Source organism: Eschscholzia californica, unplaced genomic scaffold (genome assembly GCF_041429995.1).
Source record: "Eschscholzia californica isolate CP2 unplaced genomic scaffold, dmEscCali1.0.p SCAF_1, whole genome shotgun sequence".
Classification (NCBI taxonomy): Eukaryota; Viridiplantae; Streptophyta; class Magnoliopsida; order Ranunculales; family Papaveraceae; genus Eschscholzia; species Eschscholzia californica.
This window is the reverse complement of record NW_028238198.1, coordinates 14175589-14201522: the sequence shown is the minus strand read 5'-3', so window position 1 is coordinate 14201522 and position 25934 is coordinate 14175589. Positions and strand designations below refer to the sequence as shown.

Here is a 25934-nt window from a genome sequence, read left to right as displayed (position 1 = left end):
GAACGTCTTCCTAAGTAGTAATGGACTAAATGATGTGCAAATGAGCCCTGTTGCTCATGTCGACAAGCATGTCTCATACTAGTTGACAGAATGATGTAAGAGCTTAAGGTCATCATTCATTTACAATCTCACTTTTTGTGCATTTTAGATAGAAAATTATGAGTATGGTATGAGTATGTGCCTTTCTAGGGAAATTGACTGCAGTTATTGTAATGCCACAGACTTCTGAACTGGTACATTTCATCTACATCACAGTTTGTCTCTTAGCTATGCAGGTTCCTTTCAAGGTTACTATTTGGGTTCATATGCACAAAATCACATGTTTGATAACTTTCTGTTTAATCCTCAGGACCAACATCTAGTATTGTTGAACTTTTTGGGTGGTTCTGCTCATATCTCTAGCTCGTAAACTTATCGCATTTCGTTTTTCATATTATTTTAACAGTAAACTGTGGGGATACAAGCTTCATTTCTCGAAATCGATTAAATATCATGTTTCTCCTTCCATTTAGTTGGTTTTCTATATTTTTTGAGAATTATCATGCTCTTTGACGACAAAACAAATATGGGCCTCTTTTCGATAGTGTGGTGCAAACTTTTGAGTAAATTTCAATGTTGTCTTTACTTCAATCAGATTAGAACAATGACTTGGAGTGTGGCGTAAACTCATTTTAGGAAATTTCAATGTTGTCTTCACTTCAATCAGATTAGAACAATGACTTGGTCTCTGGCATATCATTAGCTACCGTTTGTTGTCGTCCATATGTCCTAATCTATACAAACAAAAAGCAATAGAGTTGCCTTCTACATATATGAGAAAGTAAAGGATTTATCAAATGGGGTTTTCAGTCTTTTTGTAATGACTTGAAATTTCAACTTATTTGGAGGATATATATTGGTTGTATTTGTTATCTTTTGTTGTTGAAGTTGGATCTAAAATTTGAATTTGCTCAAGCAAGACATAAAATAATCTTGATTAAGACTCGGTTGTCTCAAAACGAACATGGTACTTTTAACGATTAGTGATGTAATAAGAATTAGGCCAGGTTGATGAACACGGTGGACAAAAAGAAACAACAAATATTTTTCCTCATTCTTTTATAATTTGTAAGCCTATTTTATTTTATTTTTGGTGAAAGGAAAATACTATTAACATCGAAGAGTATGATTACAATACAAAATTGAAATGAAATTAGAAATGTATTACTAGAACCAATTGCCTTGTGGTTTTCTGATCTATTTTGCTAGCTTGTCTGCTGGGTTATCTTGAGTTCTATTGAATTGATGTAGAGATGACATGTCTTGGTGCCTTTCAATGAAGTGTACGGATAATTATCTATTCGGTCCAGGCGGAACGGACGCAACTCAAATTTGTCTGTTTGGGTAACTGGACAGAACATATAGTCATTTCGATTTTTCTCTGTAAGACTGTCTTGTCCGTACCCGTTTTTTTAACTGGACATGTCAACCACCAGTTGGGCGTGCACAAGTTATACATTGTAATTTGTCAAAAAATAAAAGTCACCAAGTTCATTAACTTAGCGAACAATTACAACAAAATTAAAAATACTGAGATAAAGGATCGTCAATTAGAAAGAAGTTTCTCAGAGAAAATCAAAAGAGAGGAAAATATCGATTATGATTAAGTGTTAGGATTTCGACATTCAGAACTAGAAGAGACATGAGCGGAAGAGAGTCGAAGAGAAGAGGAAAGAAAAGGGTTGGACTTCTTCTGATTTGGAGGGTCATATGTCATAGTTTAATTTAATCTAACACTACCATCTTACACGAAAAATTTAATGGTTCATATTTATTGTGAGCAGGCGGGTAAACAGACAACCTACACGGGCGGACTCGGGCAGTACACCGGTTAGGCCTCATTGTCCGCTTCCATCTATTAAACATATATCGATCAGACGGGTTTTGCCCGGTTCAGTTGTCCGCGTCCATCTACTTAACATATATCGATCAGACGGGTTTTGCCCGGTTCAGTCATTGGGAGTCCACAGACCCTTCGGATGCGGCGGACGCGGGCGGGTACCGGGCCACACACCAAAATCCCGCCCCTATATTTACGTATGGGAACGTAATGCAATTGAATTGCGGGATGAGATATATATTTTGTCGATTCGAGTGTATAATTTTTTCGGATTGTGTGGGATCAAACTTTAATTGTCACTTTCTATAACAATATATTGGTTGTCTTTTGCCTGCCCAGCGGACACCAAACAATATATCTTTTGCTTCACCTTTATCACTGGTTCTAGTAGTAAGCTTTAGGGCAACTCCAATGTGGGGCTCGGGCTCCCAATTTTGGGAGCCCCTGAATTTTGGGAGCCCTGGGGCTTAGAGCAACTCCAATGTTGGGCTCTCAAATCTAAATTTTGTACATGTGTGGTGTAAGTGCGTGAGGTTTGTGTTTTAACTTTCACCCATTAAATTTTGGCTCTAATATTTTGTTTTCAATCAATGAAGTGTGTTAAGAAAAAATCAAAGAAATTCTATTTAAAAAAAATAGAATAAAAAATGATTTACATTTAAAAATTACACAAAAAAAATTAAATAAAAAAAAGATTAAACAAAATAATTAAAAAAAAAAAACAAAAAAAAATATTAAACATGGGGTGGGGGGACCCACCCCAATTCAACTGTTGGGAGTCCCCAACTAGCCGTTGGGGACTCCCAACGGATAGATTTTGGGGCTGGGAGCCCGGGAGCATGGGGCTCCCAGCCCCACCGGGAGTCCAACCCCGGGGCTCCCGGGTTGGAGGGCTGGGGCTCCCAAATTTTGAATTTGGGAGCCCCAGCCCCCCCCCCCCCCCCCCCCCCCCCCCATTGGACATGCTCTTAGTGGCTTAGAGCTAGAACCCCCAGGTAGGTTGACACCTTTATCACTGGTTCTAGTAGTAAGCTTTAGTGGCTTAGAGCTAGAACCCCCAGGTAGGAAATCAAGGTAGCCATTTCGTTCCCTAAAAGTTAGGGTGACCCCAAAATGAAAAATATTACAAGACCTGGCTGCTCTTGACCTTCCAACACTCTTTGAGACTTTTTTTTCTTTTTTGAAACTTGAGTTCATATATTCTTTCACATGTCTTTTCATAAAAAAAAAAAAAAAAATTCTTTCACATGTCTGACGTGAAGATTTTGCCCCTTTGAATTGTTTTAAGGTCACCGGACTCTTAGTTTACCACAAAATCTGGGTATACACTTTCACTTTACCCATATCGAGAGAAAATATAAAAGAATTGCTACATTTTATGATTTTGCGCAGAAGTTACAAGAACGTAGCAGTACCAGTATCTTTATCGAGACCTCATAAATATGCAAATCAATCAAGATCTAGTTAACTGTAAAAAGAATTGTATGAGGTTTAGCTTGGTTACATTTTGTTGATAAATTATTTGGTTCTTGAAGGTGTATTGCCCGATTGTTGATCTATGCGGACTCATGAAAGTTTTGGGACTTAAGAGTGTACCAATTTTTAGTCTTCACCACATCGGAATCATCACACGGAGATAAAATATGCTCAAGTTAGTTAGGTTTCACCGCATTCGGTGGGAGAGACCAAATAGCAGGAAAGAAAAACTGAGTTATTAAACTCTCATTCGAAATGCCTCCGTCCGCATCTGTATTTTTATTTCTCTTAACCCAAATCAGATTGAATTATAGAGACTTCCTGACCCCTACTTAAATGCAAATACAACAAGCTAGATGAATTGTCATTTGATGAACAAGAGAAAATTCCAAGAACTTTTATACTCTAATTTTGAAAATATTTGTCCACCACGCTTTTGTATAGTGGTAGCACATCCCTCTTTAAGCCCATGAGGTCTTGGAATCGAGTCTCGGTGGAAGTAGTTTATCACCAAAAATTTATGTCATGTATCTAGACACTAGATAAAGTAGATGTTGTTGGGTTTTAGACTTTTTGTTGTCGAACTTTAGACTTCTTTAATTATTGATTTAACGTAGACAGTTATCGTACTTATTATATCTTAAAGATGCATCAATGCTTTCTAACGACTACTAAAAAAATTGAAAACATTTTTTCTCTCTAATAGCGTTTGTATTCTCTAGCTTCTCTCTCTAGGACCACATCCAGCCTTACTCGTGAAGAAAGATCGAAACCAAGGGTAAATTCGGTATTACAAAAATCTTATAGATTTTTTTTTTTTTTTTGGAACATAATCTTATAGATCTCAGACAATAGGGAGGCTTGGCCTTTTTAGGGCATTATCGTAGTTCCAACAAAAAACAGGGGTTTTTATTTCTCAACCTAATTTGTTTTTATACCAGGCAGAATCAGTGAAGATAGGAATTTCTGAAGCTTCAGTTAGAATCTCGAAAAACTATTTCGCCGGAATTTGTTTTCTTGTTCGGAATACATTACCGGAAAATGTATTCAACGAAGAAGAATCAACAAAGATCCGGCAACGAAGTTGCAGAAACCTACTCAAAATCTCGTGAAGAACAAGAAGATTGGAGAGAAGAAGCAATCAACGGTGGATCATTAAAACGAGTCGATCTTCATAAAGGATCAAACGGTTGGTCTTCACCGCCAGGAGATCTATTCATTTTACGAAGCAAAAATTTCTTCACAACGAAACAAAAATCACCTTCAGGTAATTGGATTCTTAAACCAGCCGGAGTTGATTGGCTTAGATCAACATCAAAACTCGATAACGTACTCAATAGATCGGACAACCGAGTCATGAACTCACTGAAGAAATTTCAATCACTTAACAAATCATCACTCAAATCATTCATTTTCGCTGTAAATCTTCAAATTCCAGGTAAAGAAACTCACAGTTGTATATTTTATTTTTCAACTGATGATCCGATTCAAATCGGTTCACTGTTATATAGATTTATAAACGAAGAAGATGATTCGTTTCGTAATCAAAGATTCAAGATCGTGAATCGGATCGTTAAAGGACCATGGATCGTTAAAACAACAGTTGGAAATTATTCAGCTTGTTTATTAGGTAAAGCATTAACTTGTAATTACTATAGAGGTGAGAATTATTTGGAAATTGATGTTGATATTGGAAGTTCAACTTTAGCTAGTGCTATTTTGCATTTAGCATTAGGTTATGTGACGTCTGTTACAGTTGATATGGGATTTTTGATTGAATCACAAACTGAAGATGAATTACCTGAGAAATTATTAGGTGCTGTAAGAATTTCTCAAATGGAAATGTCGTCGGCTACATTTGTTGAACCGGAAATAATGGATGTAACAGGGCCAGCGTCGGCGGCGGGTAGTAATGGTGGCAACGGTGGTGGTGGTAGTAAAGGGAAGAATTGTCGAAGAGGAGGGTTAGGGTTTTCGAAGGTGAATCATCATAATTGAAAACGTGGAGGTATCTAAACCAGGAGCAAGAGGATTAGGTAAAGATGAAGTTGGAAGAAATGCCAGAGAAAAAGTTAAGGTTTTGAGGGTTTGGGGATTAGGGATTGAGTACTCTCTTTCTGTAACTTTTGGTGAGAAGGATTTTTGTGGTTGTCCTTGATAATGAATTAATAGATGAGATTTGGTTTTAGATGGTTTTGTGCCCCCTATATGTGTTAAAGGGGTTCCTTACAAATTTTGTTTGTTTCAAAATTATTACTCAAGCGATAAATGTTTTTTGGGATATAACTGAGTTAGACACCTCTTAACAAAAAAAAAAAAAGAGTTAGACACAAAGAGAATAAGTAGAGGCAACAACAATTCTCTCTCCTTAAGATCTTTCACACTTTCCTAATAGTTCGAACGGGAGTATATGTCCTCCAAGATAAGTCGCTTTCATTTTGTTTGAAGAGGAGATGATTTATAACTGAGTTAGACTTAGACACAAAGAATAAGTCGAGGCAACAATAATTCTCTATGGAGCGTACGTCCTCCAGGAGGACCAGGATTGAACGACTTCTTTTTAGAGTTGTGATGACATTTCACAATATTGAAAGCGTTTAAACCTTCAGATGTATTATGGACTTCTAACTGGAACAAACTGCTTTTGACTTCTTCTTAGATATATAGTATGCTATTGGCTTGTAGACACTATAGAGTATAGACACTATAAAAGGCTTCTTTAAATTCTAGAAACACTACAATGTGTTACTGATTAATTCTGAATTCAAACTTGTATTCCAGACACACTTAGAATGTTTCTGTAGTTCATAGTATAAAGAAAAGAAAAAAAATGTTTTTTTTTAGAAATCGACTGCGATCTACGTTAGTCGACATCAGGAAGATGTGATGAGCACGATGACTGTCTAATCTAAACCATAATGAAAGAGGCTTAAGGCCCGACAACATGAAAGAGCCTAAAGCTCGACAACATGAAAGAGGCCTAAAGCCTGACAAATTTATTATATTGTTTACTATATGTGTTGCCTAAATTACATGGGATAAATCTCGATGGCAAACTGCTTCTACCGAGACTCGGTCCCATGACTTCATAGGTTTAAGAGGGACGTCCAACCGATGCTGAAAAGAATGAATTTAATGAATACTCCTTAATTCAATGGGTATTATTGATTGGGTGAGTTCTTTTTTTGTTAAATATGGTGGAGGCACCTCGGCGGCGGTGTGTATGGACTTTGACCCGGTTAACTAATTCGTTGGATCGATCCATCGTTGGAGATGCAGATTTAGAAACACAATAAGGCCCAAAATGAAGTGCAAAGTGCGCCCTAACATCCAATGGGCCGTGCCATATGGTTTGTATCGCTCCACGCAAAACACATTATCATTCTCTTATTACTAACTTAATAATTAATGAGTGGGTTACACTTTATGTTTGAGTATTCCAGAAAATGTCTCTCTTCACATTCACCACTTTCATTTATTTAACATTCATTATTCTCTTCTTCTCCACACTTGCTTTGGAAACCAGTCATTTTCGCCTATTCCTTTCTAGAGGTGGTAGTGAGAGTTGAGTAAAAAAGAAAAAAAAAGAGAAGAAAATAAGTCACCCGACAAAGTGGCGATGACCGGTGACTTTTTGGCGACGACGATACAAACGAAGGGAGGGATGAGTTGGATAAAGAGAAATGAAGTGAAGAAGAGAGAAAAATGAGAGAGAAAACAAACAAAAAAAATAGAAACACAGGAAGGGCAAAATTGTAAAGTGGGACAAGAATTGCAGGCCGAAACGGAAGCCACAACACAATTATGGGGCAAAATATCAGTTGGACACAAATTAGGGACCCAAAGAAATTAACCCTAACAATTGGTGGGTCCAATGACTCCAATCGAAGACCAAAGACACGCAATTCTTTTCAGTGTGTTCGTGGCGCAATATTTCCAATGTTCTCACAACGCGTCGCTCTCTTTCTCTCTCTCTCTGGCTCGCTTGTCTTCTCTCTAATAATCCACTTCCTCTCTCTAACCGGCCAAGTCGGAAAATCAGAAAACAGAAACCGAATACCTCTCTCTCTACTTTCTCTCTCTAACGGTTCAAGGCTTTAATCGAAAAAATCAGCCACAAAACGCAGCTTCATTGAGACATTTATTCAAACACTTCGGAAACACTAAAAACAGAGCATAAGATCAGCGTCAAAATTGAGAAGGCAAATCGGAAAGTAAAAGAAGGTAGTGAGAGTCTCTATGAAGAAGAATGTCTCCGCGATCCTTTACAAACAGTATATGGTTTCTCTTACCCGTCGCCATTCTGGTATTCTCTCACCAGGTTAGTATAAATTCAAACAAATAATTTTATCATCTGATTTTAACAGTTAAACTAATTTTGATATCATTTTTCATTTTCTTGTCACTTTGAATCAAATGGTATAATTTAATAGGGTAAAATTCTAGTGTTACATACATATATGATGCCCAATTTCAAGATCCTAGTTTGCCCAGTATATGAAAAATGAAACTTTAGGGTAGAAGTAGAAACTGCCCTGAAAGCCAATTTGAAAAATGAACACATTTGATGCTTCAAATAAGAGAAAATGCAAGCATTGCCTCGATTCGCCGCCTGAATTTCTCGTTGTTCCTTTTATCAAAATTTCCTTATTGTTTTAAATTATTGGTTTCTCGCGTGGTATCTAATAGGATCTTTGCAAATGTTGACACCCCATTTATGCTTTTCTGGTTTTCATTTAATTGCTATCGCATGAACTAGCTCACATGAATTTGGCGAAAGTGGTTCACCCTCTATTTGTACCAAATTAACACGTGCTAATTAGAAAGTGGTTCGTATAACTAGATAAACATCACCTCAAGGTGTTTTTTCGAGCTTTCGGTAATCACTTGCCTGCAATGATTTGGAAAAACATTTTCCACCTCAAACTGGTTTGCTTTGAAACTCATCGTCCCAACTCTCAAGATGGTAAAAGGTTTGTCTAAGCATGGAAAGCAAAAACAACCTTGTATCTATACAGAAAAAAACATGTCATAATTTTCTACTTTGCTAGAATAATACCAAGTCTTAAGTGTTTACCAAATAAAAATTTGAGTTGTACGATTCGTATGCCTTGGGGAGTGAAGTTGAGAGCTATGCAGCTCTCATATACACTTCACGCCCTTCGTCTACTCCCTTTGATATGTACGGAGTAAGGCAGAAACCTATCAAATTGTCTCGAGGCTTGCTCTTATGATTTTTGAAACTTTGTTTATGTATCATGTCATCATAGCACGAAAGCTGTATGCGTGCATATTTCCCTTCAAAAGTATTCTTACAATGTTTATGAATGCAAATACAATTTGCACCATAAATGCGACAGATTCTTAACGAATATCTCGCTGGGAGATCAGAAGGGATTACTAGAATGATTTGGGAATGCGTATTAAGTTTATAACTATAATTTTTACTATAACTAGAAAAGTAGTTTCGTGTTCCTCTCTTTAAGCACCGTTATGTGCAGAAATTTTTTCTTCTGCACCAAAATATACTGTAACTGTGAATAGGCTTTGGTCGCTTTATACAACATATGGATGGATCAACACAAGGGGACTCTGGGGTCAAATTAAGCTTCTCGACAAACTATCTATTTTAGTTGCTGTCTTATGTGGAAACAAAATTAATTTATATGTTCGTTTTTCACCTCTTCGGCTATTTACTTGTACCTTCCACACTTTCTTAATCAAGTTTTTGTCTTTTTGTGTATTATTTTTTCTTTCGCAGCCCTGCTCCATGGTAATACAACAAATGCAGTTTTATGGAAGAATACGGTCGTGATTGGTTCAATAAATGTTGAGCTTGGAAGACAAAAAAGTTCTGAATGGTTTTTTTCGTATTTACAATCTCACTTGTAAGCAGAGTCTTTCTCCCTCCTTCTGTCTCACTGTAATATCTTGTTTAAGGTAGACTAGAATATTAGTAATTTTTGTTGTTTTTCTCATTTTTTCTTTGGTGTTTGGTGTGTAAATACGGGTGTGAGCACTTGCACATCTTATTATTCCAAGAAAATGTGGTATCCAGCAAATTTGGTAGCCACGAGGATGTACTTTTAGAGGGCACACTGTGCAGCAACACTATGCAAATTACCAAACCATAGACAGCCTTAAGAGAAGAGGCTGTGATGTAAATTTTTAGGTGGTGATATGAATATAGTTGATTGACTTTCATTATGTTAAGTGATATTTGGTATCACAACCTTGGTCTGGAGTCTAAACCCAGCTACGGTCATTTCTTTGGTTTCTTAACTAGTCTGATAACTCTGAACGATGAAGTATTATATTTTCTTTTGATCAGCTTTGACCATGCCTTAAGGTCTTTGTGCAGTTTCTCAACTAGTTTCACTAGCGTGCACGGTGAGAGGCCATCTGCAGAATATGCGAAGTTAAGGAAGGAATCATTGGAGAGTGAGTTTGGGCATGCACTTGGAACTTACAGCTCCAGTAGTCTTTCAGCTTATTACCGGTTTGGGCCATTCTTGGCTCTGTACAGGGCCGCCATTATCTCATTTCAGGTGGCAAAGTTAACTGTGTGGCACCTCTTTCTTAAAGACATAAAGAGCCGTGCTGTTAAGGTAGTAATTTGCACTACACTCATTGTCACTCTTTTGTGGTGCTTATAGGCACTGTTTAATGCTATGTTTGAATAAGAATCCAAGAGAAGTAATAGGTGACCATGTCAACAATGACTTTGACATTCCATTGGTGAAGTTTGAGTCTTCCTCCCGTTGCCTAAACCTGCAAAATTATCACAAGAGTTTGAGCTGCTAGCATTCTCAAAATATTTGAGGTATTTGTACTAGTCACACTATATGGATGATTCATGAGGGGCAGTTACCTTTGCTTATTTATTCGTGACACTGGAAGGCTAGGCCAGGATGTTGCTTCTTTGTGAGGATATATCCTCATATTTGTGATTTATTGTTTTTAGAAGAAGAAAGGGTATCGTCTTAAGCAAATTCCTCAATGTAAAGGTAGGTTATTTCATTTTCTCGAAGAGAAATGACACATCTATTCAAAGTTTTCAAACTGTTTTTGGAACATCATCACTTGGTTATCTGTAAGTCGACGCCGACCCCAGCATATGAAGAAAATTTGCTAGTCTGTTAAAATTGTTCTACTTGCAACCTAAGTTCAACACAAAATTGTAGAAAACAGAGAGAATGAGTCAGTGATACCAGACCGTCTTTTACAGCAGCTCGACACTCGGCATGTATTATTTGATAGTCTATTTCTTATTCTTAGTTCTAACTGGGTTTTGTTCTTTGCAGTTCAGAGAGACTCTAATTCGTTTGGGGCCTTTCTATGTGAAGGCAAGTCAACTTCTGTCTCTTCCTCCCTAGATTCTGAAAAAGACTTAATAAGCAGTTAATGACATGCACTATTCCTTCCAACCTGCTTAGGGGTATTTCTAGTTATAGTTGTAACGAGGTTTTCGACTTTCTGTATGTTCTTTTGTATGGTTAGGTATAGCTATTTTTTGGAACTTCTATTGTTATTCCATTTGCATAAGCTTTATGTAAGAAGGTTGTAGCTTGGATATGAATGTTTATTTGCTTTTGATAGTGCTTGAAGCCTTGAACTTTTGAACAGGAACATAAAACTGATTTTGCGTAACAAGCTAAAACAGTTGAAGTGAAACTTGTAGTCCTTTGGTCTTTGACTATGAAACGGTAGGGTATAGGGACATGGTATGACAATGCAAACATGATAGTAATAACATTAATTGTTAAATAGTTTACGATAAGATAGCAACCAATGATTCCAAACAACCCTACCTGTACCTTTTATGGTTCGTAGAAGCGTGGAATTTTGGCATTAGTTTGAGGTTACTCACACCTCAAGTCTGAGGTTCAGTTATTCAGAACTTTCCAGTTAGAGTTTTTGTAATTTTGAGGTATCAAGGCTTATTATAATAGCATGCCCTGTTTACAGTTTTTCTAAATCCTGATATATATATATATATATATATATATATATATATACTCTTGAGTGAGTCTTGACGCAATGTTAAGTTCAAATTAGTATCTTAGTCTATTTGTTGTATAATCAGACCCCTTGCATCGGATTTACAGCTTGGGCAGGCTCTCAGTACTAGGCCGGATATATTACCTTCTGCTTACTGTCAAGAACTTGCCAAGTTACAGGTACATTAACTTTGTAGTTCTGTTTTGCGACCTTAAATGGATGATCTTTACTTAAACTGGTAATCAGGTTCAACTTTGATTATAATTGCGTATACTTGTAATTGAAATTCTTGCATCTCACTGCTAGGATCAAATACCCCCATTTCCTACTCATGTTGCAATCAAGTCCATTGAGACTCAATTGGGTGCTCCAGTTTCTGAAATATTTGCTGATATAAGCCCTGAACCTATTGCAGCAGCATCCTTGGGCCAGGTCTATAAAGGTTAGACAAATTTCATTATGGCCGAGCGACATGTCTCTCTTTATTACATTGTACTTGTCTCTCTGACATGTTCATGTTCAGAAGTTTTTTCAAGGATGCATGTGCAGATCCATTGATGTATATGTTCTAATTTTTGCTTTCCTTGTTAAAATATTGTAGCTCATTTGCACTCCGGGGAGCTTGTGGCTGTTAAAGTACAGAGGCCTGGTATGTCTTTGTCGTTGACGCTTGATGCCCTGCTATTTCACATGATTGGAGGCCAGTTGAAAAGATTTGCCAAGGCTCGTAAGGATCTTTTGGTAGCGGTCAATGAAATGGTGAGATATCCTATATTTATGTTTCTGAATGAAAGTAGTAACGGTTCCTTTTATTTTATTTACCTTTTGTTTTGTGTGATTACTGTCAAACGACATGCTTATCATATATACAGGTTTTACCTGAATGGGCAGGTCAGGCATATGTTTGATGAAATTGATTACATCCTAGAGGGACAAAATGCTGAGCGCTTTGCTTCTCTCTATGGTACCTTTCCAGGTAACTTCTTAAAGCTCATTCATAGAACTGTGTTTCTTTCAGGATCAAATAAACATTATTTTCCCGCAGTTGTACTTGTGATAATTTTATTCCGAACTTGCATATGCACATTCATTTCCTTGTGTTATATTAACTGCAAAATGGTTCCGTTAGTGCGTCATCAATATTATGAGTCTATATCCAATAGCCAATAAGTCTTGACATGACGAGCATTGTTAACATGGCATCGTGTGTATTCATTAAAATAGCAGATGTGATCGGGTGATAAAGATTATTTTTTTTCGGTTTGGAATTCGCAGAACAGTATTAGGACAATTGACCAAAACAATTACAACAATTATGAGGCATTAGCCTTCCGATACGGCATATGTGAGTCGGTAATAATATATCCCTCATGTACTAGGGTAATATCATCATCTGAGGATCACATCCCAGTTTGCTATAAAAGCAAGGGATGCTAATAGGATAAACATTTCTGTGAGTAGTTGTAGTTGTTTGTGACTAATTCAGATAAGGAGAAGAAAAATGAAATGAGCAAAGGCTGAAAACTCATCGAATTTGTTCATGTTATTATGTATTTGGTATGTTGATTTGAGCAAATCCCCGTTTGTATTTTTCTTGATGGTTTTTCTCAAAGCATGATTTTGATTCATAGGTCGTGATCAGAACAGTCAAACATCAAAGCAATATTTCGTAGGGAACAAGAAGGTAACCTTTATCAAGGTTCCCAAAATATATTGGAAGCTTACACGAAAGGCTGTACTTACGATGGAATGGATAGATGGCATCAAGCTTACAGATGCAGACCGCTTGAGCAAGGCGTCTTTGAATCGAAAGGAACTCATTGACCAGGTATTGAATGTTTGATTATTATATAATGTGGACAACGATAAGAGAATCAATATCTGACTTGGTACGAGGTGTCTATTTTGGCTGGTGGAGAATGGACAAAAACTGTTTTGAACATATAGGTTATTATGGCCGCATAGCACAATTGTGCAATGGCATACAATTCGCACAGCAATGTACCAATGTCTAATATCCAACACAAGTGTCTTACACGTGTGCAAACTACTCGACTACCAAAGCACCGCACTCGATGGTCCAAGTGTGAGATATATCCTACAATGCAAAAACAGCTGAAAAAGGTGTAGGAGTTCATGTCTTCCACAGCTTCTTAATAAGTTAATGATGAAATTGGCCAAGGGACTTTTATAGTAAACTTTAAAATGGACCCCTAAAACGTGTTATGAGATCCTCCATACAGTTCACCAAGGGAAAACACAAACCAACTCGTGGAGTATAGTAGAACCTAATATGGAGTGTCAGTACCCTTAAACTAAAGTTCTCTTTATTATATATTGGTTTTCTTTTTCGGGTAGGAGCTTTGAAGTAACTTCTATACTTGTGGACCACATATGTGATAATTGCATACTCACATTTGATTTTGTTGTATGATTTGTATCCGTCAATGTCACCCAAAAACTTACTGCTCCAGGGCAATCTGTTACACTCATTGAGTTATTTCTCTTATTTTTGGTCTGGCAGGGACTTCATTGCTCGTTAAGGCAATTGCTTGAAGTTGGTTTTTTCCATGCTGATCCTCATCCTGGAAATTTAGTTGCCACGGAGGATGGATGTCTTGCATACTTTGACTTCGGAATGATGGGAGACATTCCTCGCCATTACCAAATAGGGCTTATACAAGTGGTAAGCAATTAAGCATCTCATGCACCTCATCTCTACCTACAATTTTCTACACATCAGTTGTGATGTTGCTATCGTAGAAGTATGCTCGTGGTGCCGTGATACTTTGTAATCCAATACCAAAGAAAGAAACAATAAGACTATAACGGATACTCTTGAAAGAAATTACCAGGATATCAATCCCAGGATTCTTACTTACCCTAGGATGCACCTCTGACATGAGCTCCTTCGTGCATCTATAGGAGCAACCTTGTAGCCTCCAACATGTACTGTATAAGTAGGACATTTTGAATATTGTAGGTATTGCAGTAGGATAGTGTAAATTAGAAACACACAGTGGCGAAACTTTTTGCCGTTTAAAAACTGAAAATTAGCAATTGGTCCAAAAAGTAACCTTTAATAAAAGCATCCACATTAGCAAAAGAAATATGAAATCAGTCCATTAGTCCAAAATGTCAGGTTTGGGTTAGGTTCGGATGTGATAATGTCACACCTCTTAAGGTAAAAAAATGTAAACTACATGTATTGTACATGGGTTTTGATGTCGGGTTCATATGGGTTATGTCAGGTGCACAGTGGTTGTGTCAAGTGCTTATGGGCTATGTCAGACGCACCATGGGTTATGTTAGGCGAGAAACATCAGAGTGTGTACAGGACATTTCCAAATGTACTTGGAGATGTACTGTACACGGATCTATGCACTACGTGAGATACCAGATAAAGGGAATGACATTTGAAAATGTACTGTGCATCAGAGAAATATGACCCTTTATGCTGTACATTATGTGATGCCGAAGGGAAAATATGTTAATGTACAATTTTTGATGTACCAGAACAAACAACTTTCTCTAGCGCAAAAGTTCGCAGAGGTCACATTTTTGTTTGTCAGTCCAAACTTGACTTTTTGGACCTGCCGCTTATTCTTTTTCTGACTCGGACTTCTCCCATATTTACCATTTTTTTGGACCTGTTGCCTAATCACCTGGCCAAAAGGGACAATATGTCATATCTGAGAAGACGGTCACTAGATATCAGTATACACCTTCAGTTATGTCTGGCTTGGAACTTACTATCCTCGGCAAAGAGGGATATCTATAGCAGAACACTCAGTTCTTTCTTCACATCTTTGGGGTTGTCATAGGGGCGAGCCAGGAGCGACTTTTGTGGTCCATTTAATCATGTGTACTGTGTTTTGGCCAACTTGATATAATACAAACGTGATCACAATTACCAAAGACAGTGAGTTCTAGTAAATATAACTAGGTTCCCACCGCGTCCTACGGACACGGTAGATCCCTTTTGGCTGCGCCGTCGTGTTAAGAATATTGTAACAGTTGAATAGCCATTTTACATTTAGAGAAAATAATAATTATACATTAAACAACCAAGAGGAGCAATCAAATACTAAGCTATTTACATTTAAAAAAAGAGAATTACATTTAAAAAAGAAAAATAATATTTCATTAAAGCCTGAATTATAAAATAGATGTGAGAGATTGTTTTTTTTCTTACAGTGAAAAGATATCAGGCTGGCATGAGTCCTATTTATATATTTTTCGAAGTAGTGACTTTGGGAAGTTTTTCATAAAAAAACCGATCAAGAATGTGGAAGAGAGATTTTCTCCCCACTAATTTCTCATCCTCCCACGTTTTTCTACTCAATAGAAAAAAAAAAGAGAAATATATGGGTAGTAGTTACTCTAACTAAATTTAGTTGATTTACATAGATACCCTTCTTTTTGTAGTCTATTTACATAAAAAATAAATTATGTCATCCGTCGGATGTGTTCCCAACCAAATCTCTAAAATAAAGTGGACCGTCAGACTTATCCCCTTGATAACCGACTGACCTGTTTTAATATAATAGATTGGTATTTTCCAAATTAAATGCCTTCAGCTGAATCGGTCCCTATCTATTAGGGGTCTTACTTATACAATTCTTGAACCCTCCAATAAAGAGTTTATATCTCATTCCGATACCTTGAAGTTGCACCAATATCTCTTTAATTGTTTTTTGGATTTTCTATAGTTTCAAATTTCCTTTTAGAATGTCTATATGGATCTATCTCCTGCTTGTATCTTTCAGCTAGTGCACTTTGTGAATCGCGATTCAATGGGCTTAGCAAATGACTTCCATTCTCTCGGATTTATTCCAGAAGGGGTTGATCTACAGGCAGTTTCAGATGCATTACATGCATCCTTTGGCGATGGGACTAGGCAAACCCAAGATTTTCAGGTTCATTTAATTCTTAATTATCTGTTTAGCCTTACAAAATGCTAGTTTTTTTTTTCTGTTCTTCTACTAACATCCTTAATTAGAGACTCTCAAATTTTAGTTGGTAGTTCAGTTTGGTTGTCTCACCTACACCCTGATTAGAATAACATGAAAAAAGTCTTATTAATAAATGAGTTTCTGAATTTGATGTGAATGACAAAGATATGCCTGGCCTGAAAAAGTATTTATACGAGCCCTGTACCCAATAACAGTCCAAGTTATTATCCAAGAGTTTTGGGGCATTCTTGGTGACCCCTTGAGATATGTAAATAAAGGAAAAGAAAAAATGTAGAAAGTCAACATTTACTTAGCGAAGCATATCAGCACTTTGCGCAGGGGTTGGGCCTAAAAGAATTGATACTCATATCTTTCTAGAATTCAGACGCAATGCCATTTCAATATATGTGAAGGATGAGGTACAAAATAGAGTACTGATACGTCTTTCCGCATAATTTCAGGGAATAATGAACCAACTGTATGATGTCATGTATGAATTCAACTTCTCCCTCCCTCCAGATTACGCATTGGTTATAAGAGCTTTGGGATCATTGGAGGGAACTGCTAAAGCGTTGGATCCGGATTTCAAAGTTGTAGAGAGTGCATACCCTTTTGTTATTGGGAGACTCCTAGCAGATCCACATCGTGATATGAGAAAAATACTGAAGCAACTTCTTATTCGTAACGATGGTTCCATCAGGTGGAATCGGCTGGAACGACTGGTAGATCATCTCTTCCCTGTTATTTTGCTATTGCATTTAACCTGTCTGTGGTTTATGGTGATTTATGAGCCATTTTTTTAATTCAAATTGAGAGAAGTCTGATTATGATAACAATGAGCGGAATAATGCATATACTTTAAGGTTGTACTTTATTATACTTAATAGGGCATAGTAGATTCCAGAGCTATTCAATTACCTAATTGGCTCAGATCTTTGTTGGGTCCCAAAATTAGGGTTGTGACCCATGTGCGCGACAAAAACTCATATCATATTCATGCTTCCTTAGAATTTTGTTTTCAATTTAATTAACTATTGTTTTGAGGAATTGATGATGATATGTCACTGACCCACATCAGAGCTGGGCCGTAAAAGACCCTATATCAATTAAGATATGGAGTGGATAAAACGGATGTACTTACAAAGGCCCTCACATTTCCAAGTGATATTCCTTACTGATGTAAACCTTTATCAAGGAACGGTGCTTCTAACTTAGACACCGCCTACTCAGCCGGTGCACATGGTACATGTTTTTCTCCTGGGAACTTCTGTGTTAGACGTCTGGCTTCTCCACCTTACTAGGCCTGAAACCTGACCGGAACGCGTAGGCAATTTTGTAAGAAAACATACTACTTTATAGCTCATGTGTGCAAGCGCTTCCTAAGCAATGTTGGACTAGGTGCATAACACATCAGTTAGGGACCACCTTGCATTTGTAGTCCCCCTGTAATATGGAGTCACACGACCTTATCAAATTCATGTAATCATCGGATGTAGCAAATCTCTAAATGATCACATTGTAATGGCTATTGGCCAGGAAGAATCAAGAAATCATTTTTATAAATCCAGAGATCAAGAATCATCGGATTCTATAGACCATCTTCTTTTATTTTGTGGTCCTTTACGGCGCCTATGCTGTTTCTTTGGTCATTCTTATGGGATCCATTGGTTATGTCTAAGAATATTAGTACTGTCTAACTGGGAAAAGACGATTTTATCTGACGACGGAATAATATAAGGAACATGATTCTGCAAGCCGAACTTTGGCTATTTTGAAGGACAGACCCTTGACTCTTGAGAAAACTAAACTACTGATTATCTCTTCCCTTCTCCTTTGTTCTAAGAAAAAACATTTGGATGGCGTCATGTTCCCTTTCCGGACTTTACTTTAAGTTGGATGGTGTTGATCATTACACTGTGACTTGTGAGTTATGACTAGCCTCGGGATTTTTTCTGATTAGGTCTAGGATCATGTACACCACCTCCTGAATTTTCAGCTTATTTATACTATATATTGACTTGGTCAAAAAATTGGTTATCCATTGGCTCTCTATGTATCCTGTGTTTCTATCATGGCAAGATTCTAGATAACATCCTCAGTTTTCTTCCATTATATTCTAGATTTCTATGTTATACTTCTTTTCAGGTAGCAGCAATCTCTGAACAATCCTCTGAATCGGCGGAGGAATCTTCTGGTAATTCTTCAGGAAATGCTTTGGGATGGAAATCGTTTGACATGCATTCTGTTGTAGCCGCAACAGAAGATCTTTTTCATTTCATTCTATCGGAGAAGGGCTTGAGAGTGCGAGTTTTTCTTGTTCAAGACATTATTAGAGCAGCTGATCTCTTTCTACAGGAGGAGGTTATGCCAGGTATCTTGAAAGAGAAACGACAAGTTAGAGGAACACAAGATGAGGTAATTCTCGCTTACAGAGTTCTAATTATGGCTCTTTCCCATTATGCAACCAGTTATCATTAGTTTGATAAGAATATGATAGTCTCACAATCGATTAGCGTAAAACTCGTGTTCTCATTGAAACTCAAACAATGAGTTATGTAAGGATCAATTTTCGAATTCAACTATATATTTTATATATGTGTATATATATATATATATATATATATATATACATATATATATATATATATATATATATATATGTATATATATATATATATATATATATATATATATTATAGTTAGACTGAAACAACTTCATCCTACCACCAGCACCACCACTACGATCACTACACCACAACCTTACATCCACTATCAATGTCGCCATTACAAAACGAGTAGCATCACCTCATCGCCACCTCCACAATGTTTTCCTTGGAATATATCGATTTTTTTTGTAACATTCCTGTTTTAAATCCTACATTCAAAACTGAATATCTATTTGGACCTTGATACATCTCTCTAGTGGTTATTAATGGCTAGGCCCCTTAATAACTATCATTTGTTTACTTCTTGCATCTTCATTTTCTGCAGGGACCTCCAACTGTTACCAGGCTGATAAATGGGTTCGGATCATTCCGTCGAGCAGTAGAATTGGCTCCAGACGTGTGGGCAGGCATGCTACTACGGATGGCATCAAAACCAGAGACTCATCGTTTTACAACGGATGTAATTTGTGCTCTTGCCAAGCATTCTAGTAAAGAACTACCAGAAGCCTTTGTTCTTTGTCTGTCCAAGTTCCTTCACAAGTGGGAGAAAAACAATAAATCAGATGAGTTGTGATCTACTTGTTGTTCCTGGAATTTTAGGTGTACTTGTAGGTGTAGGGATTTCTTTGGCAATTTTCTCTCTTTAAAGAGTTCGAGAAGAGATTTGTGCAGTGCCCCGTGATTGTGCAATGGTGGTGGCTCGTTAGACTGTTACCTTCGGACTTCGGTGATGCACAGATAGACAGTAGTGCCTGAGCAAGAACAGGTTCGACTGCACTTAAATGTTTTGCTTTCTGTAAATGAGGATGTAAGCATTAAAGTTCTATAGACACGGCTGTTAAAAACATATATTGCATTTCATTAGAAGCGCGATTTGTAAACACGTAACTGTGGTTAATACACATTGCCTACAAATATTGTGTTCGTGTTTTACAATATTGTTCGGCATTTAATGAGGGAATGAGATGTTGGGTTGGGAGGGAGTTAGAGCTAGATAGGAAGGTGGCATGGATATGGTAAACTGGCTTCGGCCTTGATCCAAGATATTAAACTTTGGGTTTGTCTAGGCAACAAATTTATTCGTTGGGTTAAATTTCTTTTGTCAAAAAGGACGCAATGATCTTTTCTAGTAAAATTTGCACAGGTTTGTTGAGGTTTGTTCAGACTCACTGTGCATAAAGTCGCACTAGTATTGCATGGGTGTACACAGGGAGTCCAGGAATTTTTTAGTATGCAGTCCAAGCTTGAAGAACATAGGATATGAATAATTGGGTAAAACAGGTTTTTTAAAAACCTAACTATTGTGACCAAATGGCTCAACTTCAAAGCTTGAAGAACATAGATTTAGGGCTAATTCTGTTTTGGTACCCAATTTGTGACCATTTCCACAAAACACATGTTTAAAAGATAATTTGTTTTTAATGTTTGAAGGTCGTCGGTGAATTTGGCTAGTTGGAAAATAAATCAGAGAAAGATGATGATGAGGCGAGAGAGACAAAGTGAGGTGGCGAGAGAGACGAAGTGGAGGAGAACGGTGATGAAATGAAGGAAAGAGGGAGAGATGAGGTGACTTTAATTTATTTTTAAGTTTTGTAAGAATTAATTTATTTTTCGTCTCTAACATTACCTTTAGAAAGAGTTGAAATTTTTTGGTTCTCAAAAACTAACTAAAACGAACTCTGCACATTCATGAAGTTAAAACGGTGAGTTGGTCACAAATTAGGAACTAAAACGAAATTGACCTTTAATGTTAAGGGTAAGTTCCCCATCAAAAATATTATATTTATATTATCATTTTATTTTTTTGAAACTTTGCACTGGTTTTTTACTTTTTAAAATTTTTTAGGGTTATTTCGCAAATAGTCCCCAACTTTATGATAGGTTTCCTGCCTAGCCCGCTATTTTGTCTAAAATACCCAGACGACCCCCTTTTTGGTTACTGTTATGACACCGTTAACCAGTCATCAATTCTCTCTCCTCCATATCATCATCTCTCTCTTCCACCTCATATTCTCGCCACCTCATCGTCTTCACCGGCGAATGTCTCCGGCTGGAAAATTTTTTGGCCGGCGACCTTCAAACTTTAAAAAAGAAAGTTTTTTTTAAATTTTCTCTCTCCTCTCTCTCTCTAAAAAAAACTAAATGTTCCGGTGAAGGGATTTCCCTTCGCCGGAGCTAGGTCTGTTCGTCGAATTTTTTTGTTTAGAGAGAGAAAGGAGAGAAATTTAAATGTTTTTTTAGAGAGAGAGAGGAGAGAGAAAATTAAAAAAAACTCTTTTTTTTAATGTTCGAAGATCGTCGGCCGGAAAATTTTCCGACCGACGACTTCCGCCTGTGAAGACGATGAGGTGGCGAGAATATGAGGTGGCAGAGAGAGATGATGAGATGGAGGAGAGAGAACTGATGACTGGTTAACGGTGTCATAATGGTAACTCTAAAAGGGGGCCATCTGGGTGTTTTTGACAAAGGAGGGGGCTAGGCAGGAAACCGGTCACAAAGTTGGGGGCTATGAGAAATAACCCAATTTTTTATTGTTAGTTTCATTGTTTTTCTTTACTGTTATTTTTGCTTTCTTTTCTTGTCTGAGAAGTTTTTATCTGTTGTGAAAAATAAAAGAGGGGAGAAGAAAGATAATAGAAACATATTAACCAAGAGATAGTAGATAAGAAGAACTTGATTTGTATTCATATGTTTGTAGATGATTTCTCTACTTTGATATATTGGTATATTAGGTACATTGGTACACTAGTTTGGTACATCTTCTTCATTAGCAAGTAACCTCTTTATATAGGCATTTAGCTAGATGAGTTACACATCCAATAGGCACACAATAATGGAGCTTGAATACAAAGTAATGGTGGAAAACCTATGGTGGTGGGAGTTACAATTGGTGGTGGTCATCCACCATAAATCTAATATTTATAACACTCCCCCTGGATGTCCACCACATCAGAAATTGTCTCATTAAAACCTTACTAGGAAAACCCAATGGGACAAAACCATAGTGAAGGAAAAAGAGTACAAATTCTTTATTCATGTACATCTTTTATGTACATAATCTGCCTCATTAAAACCTTGTTAAGAAAAACCCCGTGGAAAAAAAAATCTTAACGAAGGAAAAAGAGTACAGTGTGAAAATATAATATGCAGTGTTTTCAATAACTTGCTCCCCCTCACGAAGGTTGAGGGCATTGTTCAACTTTTTATCGTCAGCTTCCTTTTGGTATATATATAGACAAAATATAATGAGTAGCATTTGACATTTCAAGTTGCATTTATATAATGTCTCAAAGTTCATGTATACTTTAAATTGAAGCTTGTTAAATCCTACCGGGATATCAATTGAAGTCACTATTCAGTGATTCGTATTTGTGTATCATGTATATCAGTAAGATAACTATAACATCTTTTGAAATTGATGTACTTATCACATTTCGTTGTACAATCCACTTGACACGCATAAGAGGTGTTAAATTCATCATTCGATGACTATTGTCTTAAAATAGAGTTGTCTCGCCAAAACCTTGTCAGGAAAATCCAACGGGACAAAACCTGAACGAAGGAAAAAAGACTACAACTTTTAAACAAATTAAAATAATTTTCAATACGCATAGTTGCCTCGTTAAAACCTTGATAAGGAAAACCCAATGGGACAAAACCTTAACGAAGGAAAAAGAGTACAACGTGATTGACATTTTATATATGAATGATGGTTGTTTTCTAAAACCACATTACAACACACATAATGTATTGTCTGTACTATATTAGGTACTTCGGGACATGAATTTCCATGACAATGATAAGTTAAGACAATATGAGTTGCTTTGAAGCTTATAGCCTTTTAGTAATTCAGAATATGTTCATTTTCAAAATTTTCTTTACTCGAATAATCTTTTTCAATACTCTACTGTCAAACTTTGATAAACTCTTCAGGAGTCACAATAGGATTTATAAATACTTCATAATATAATTCGAAGATTTGTAATTCATATTGAAATTTTATAAGTGGACGTCAAATCCTTTATAGACTAAAGGACATTTCTTACACATGTCTACTTTATTACCTTCGGGGTAATTCTTAATTGATGCTTCGACTTCATGTCAGAAGACTTAATTATTTTGTAAGAAAATCCACAAGTAATGAAGTATCTCGTCAAAAGTTGACCAATATTACTTAGAGTAATTCCGGATCAATATGCTCCCAGTAGCTACTATATTCAGAAATACATCGATCGTCTGAGATGATTTATTTGATTTTTCAAATTTTAACAGCATCCATAGTTCAGTGATCTCATATATGTATGTACCTTTGTAAAAGGTCGGTGTCTCTTTTTACACATATCCTCTTCAGGGGATTTTATTAGGAATATGAATCACATTCATTTCTAATTTGATAGCCACTTCAGGAGGAAAAATTATTCCTTCAGTGTCAAAGAGTATATGTCAGTTTGATCAACTCTGATAATTTTCCATTACCTTTATCTGGATATAAGCATATTAAGCTCTGAAAAATATTAATATCTCGAGGTAGCAAGTTTTCCGTATATTGATTCCAAATGAGAGAAACTCGATCATTTTCAAGTATTTTACGACATTGAATATATGACTTCCTCCCCCTAATGTCGATAGATTTCCGTCTTATTTATGAGCACATACTTCAAGGATGTGACAAAGACGAAGAAAAAATCAATTGCTTTAGGCAAATTTGATTTTTATTTTCATATCATATTTTCCTTTAGACAAAAATTACTATCTGATCACAGCTTCAGGTGTGAGCAATTTGTTATAATATCACAACTTCGGGTGTGATTAATTACATGTGAGATATATCATCTTCATGTGATTTTATTTTATTTTATTGATTAAATCCATCATCACTTTCTCTTTGGTTATTACAACTTCAGGTGTAATATGAAATATGATAATCAAACAATTTTATTCTCAGGAATTTACAACTCATCACTGTCTACATACACGTAAGAAAATATCATCATCACCTGAATAGATATTTTGGGTTTCGACTTAATATATGATGAGTTTCACAAAAATTGGTTACATTCCACGATGAAGAGCTTTGTCAAATTTAATCAAACTATATGTTGGTATAGTAAAATGAGATTCTCAATTTTGTCACTCTATTTCCAATCTGAAGTCGGTGTAGGATTTTTCTTATCACCGTCTAATTATAATCCTTGCATAATCAATGGAAAATAATTTCACTACTGAAAAATTAGCATTTGTCATTCTTCAGGAATGCACATATAAATTTGTTTTCTCAAGGGTTTATCCTTTTTTGTGACAATTTACCAACTTATAAGGGATGTATCTTTTCATCCTTTGAGATTTTTCACTCTAATAATTATTTTAGAATTGTCTAGATTTGGAGAAGTATATACACCAAACTTCAGGTTTGGTAATCTCCTATACATAAAGATGATTCAATTTGATTGACGCCCAAATCTGATGGGTAAATATGAGATAATCCATCATCCTTAAGATGATATTCATGTTTGTAACCCTTTCATTAGTTATGAGAGTAATATCAATTTAATTTGGAGGAATAACTTACCTTGACCTTACCATTGAATAGATTGCGTTGATATTCATGTTTGTAACCCTTTCATCATTATCATCTACTTAATTCTAATATTTTTTTGATATGATTCACTATGCCTCAACAATCACAAAATCAATGGTTAGAGATAAGTAAAAATAATAAGTTTGAAACTTTAACAAAGAGAACCCACACACCTTTTAACTTACCAATTACAATTGACCGAACTTACCCATATTTTATTTGTTTGTACCTTGATCAAGGAGTTCATAATTTCTTCGTCCCTTTGGCATAGAGCAAATCGTGCTGATAACGTGTTGTGAAAAATAAAGGAGGGAAGAAGAAAGATAATGTAAATATAGACCAAGAGATATAGAGACAAGTATAACTAGAATTGTATTCATATGTTTGTAGATGATTTCTCTACTTTGATATATTGGTATATTAGGTACATTGGTACACTAGTTTGTTACATCTTCTTCATTAGCAAGTAACCTCTTTATATAGGCATTTAGCTAGATGAGTTACACATCCAATAGACACACAATAATGGAGCTTGAATACAAAGTAATGGTGGAAAACCTATGGTGGTGGGAGTTACAATTGGTGGTGGTCATCCACCATAAATCTAATATTTATAACATTATCGTTATTCTTTTCATTCCAAATTCTCTTTTACTAAGACCGTATAAAATAAATATTTAAAGACAAATGTTTAACCCAACAAACTCCTCCCTGTACGAGCAAATAACTATTTGTTCCTTCATAAAAAAAAAAATAACTATTTGTTAATTTTTTGTGATGAATGAAACGATCAACTTATTATACCGAATAAATTTTCTCCTTTTCTTTCTGTCACGGTCTCTCTGTTCTTTTTGTTATCTGAAATTATTCAAGGAGGCTCAATTTAAAATCTAAGTCAATTAGATAAACAAACATAGAACTTATTCGTTTCCAATTTTGACAGTCATCTTCTGGAGTCTTCGTACGTGTTTGTTCTGGAACCTAAAACTATTTCAGTTTTGATTTCTAATTTATGTCATAAATTATGGATAAGTGTCTCTGGCCATGATTGAGGCATTAAATTGGAGGGGAGAATATTATCCTTGACATTAGCTACTGAGTTCATTTGAGAGACTTCTAGGGTTTTATGCTTCGAGTCTTATCCAAAGTGGTATTATTATAGCTTTTCTCATGGATTATATAAAAACGAACTTATAACCCATGTCTACTGAACATACATCAGATGACGAAAGAATCATCCTATGCCCCAGAAGATAGAATATTACGAGTCATATTACAATTCTATAATCTCAATTGTAAAGGTAGTTCGAGAAGTGTAATCTTAGTCATTGAAGATAAGTTTGAGAAGTATAATCTCAACAGTGAGAGATAAGTTTGAG

At 36.2% G+C, this 25934-nt stretch overlaps 2 protein-coding genes across 3 annotated transcripts; both read left to right on the top strand.

The window, feature by feature from the left end:
* Positions 1-3052: 3052 nt before the first annotated feature.
* Positions 3053-5543, top strand: LOC147564362 (protein ENHANCED DISEASE RESISTANCE 2-like). The gene has a single exon (XM_086645340.1). It carries the CDS (start codon positions 4397-4399, stop codon positions 5351-5353), a length of 957 nt encoding a protein of 318 aa, XP_086501466.1. The 5' UTR covers positions 3053-4396; the 3' UTR covers positions 5354-5543.
* A 1318-nt stretch (positions 5544-6861) lies between these two features.
* LOC147564361 (Protein kinase superfamily protein) lies at positions 6862-20070 on the top strand. Of its 2 annotated transcripts, none has more exons than XM_086645319.1 (14): positions 6862-7676; positions 9117-9243; positions 9717-9963; positions 10660-10701; positions 11464-11535; positions 11663-11798; positions 11958-12115; positions 12248-12332; positions 12988-13184; positions 13881-14042; positions 16126-16275; positions 16773-17033; positions 18457-18726; positions 19303-20070. In XM_086645319.1, the coding sequence occupies exons 1-14, from the start codon at positions 7595-7597 to the stop codon at positions 19549-19551; spliced, it is 2238 nt and encodes a 745-aa protein (XP_086501445.1). In that variant the 5' UTR covers positions 6862-7594; the 3' UTR covers positions 19552-20070. The 2 variants fall into 2 exon arrangements, with proteins under 2 accessions (XP_086501445.1, XP_086501453.1); XM_086645327.1 differs by lacking the exon at positions 6862-7676 and adding an exon at positions 7839-8328.
* The last annotated feature ends 5864 nt before the right edge of the window (positions 20071-25934 follow it).

Bases quoted from the DNA above. Each gene is read 5' to 3' on its own strand.
- LOC147564361 (XM_086645319.1), top strand. From the start codon at position 7,595: ATGAAGAAGAATGTCTCCGCGATCCTTTACAAACAGTATATGGTTTCT. The intron at 9,244-9,716 runs GTAAGCAGAGTC...GTCTTTGTGCAG, and splicing joins TCGTATTTACAATCTCACTT to TTTCTCAACTAGTTTCACTA. The intron at 10,702-11,463 runs GCAAGTCAACTT...TCGGATTTACAG, and splicing joins TGGGGCCTTTCTATGTGAAG to CTTGGGCAGGCTCTCAGTAC.
- LOC147564362 (XM_086645340.1), top strand. From the start codon at position 4,397: ATGTATTCAACGAAGAAGAATCAACAAAGATCCGGCAACGAAGTTGCA.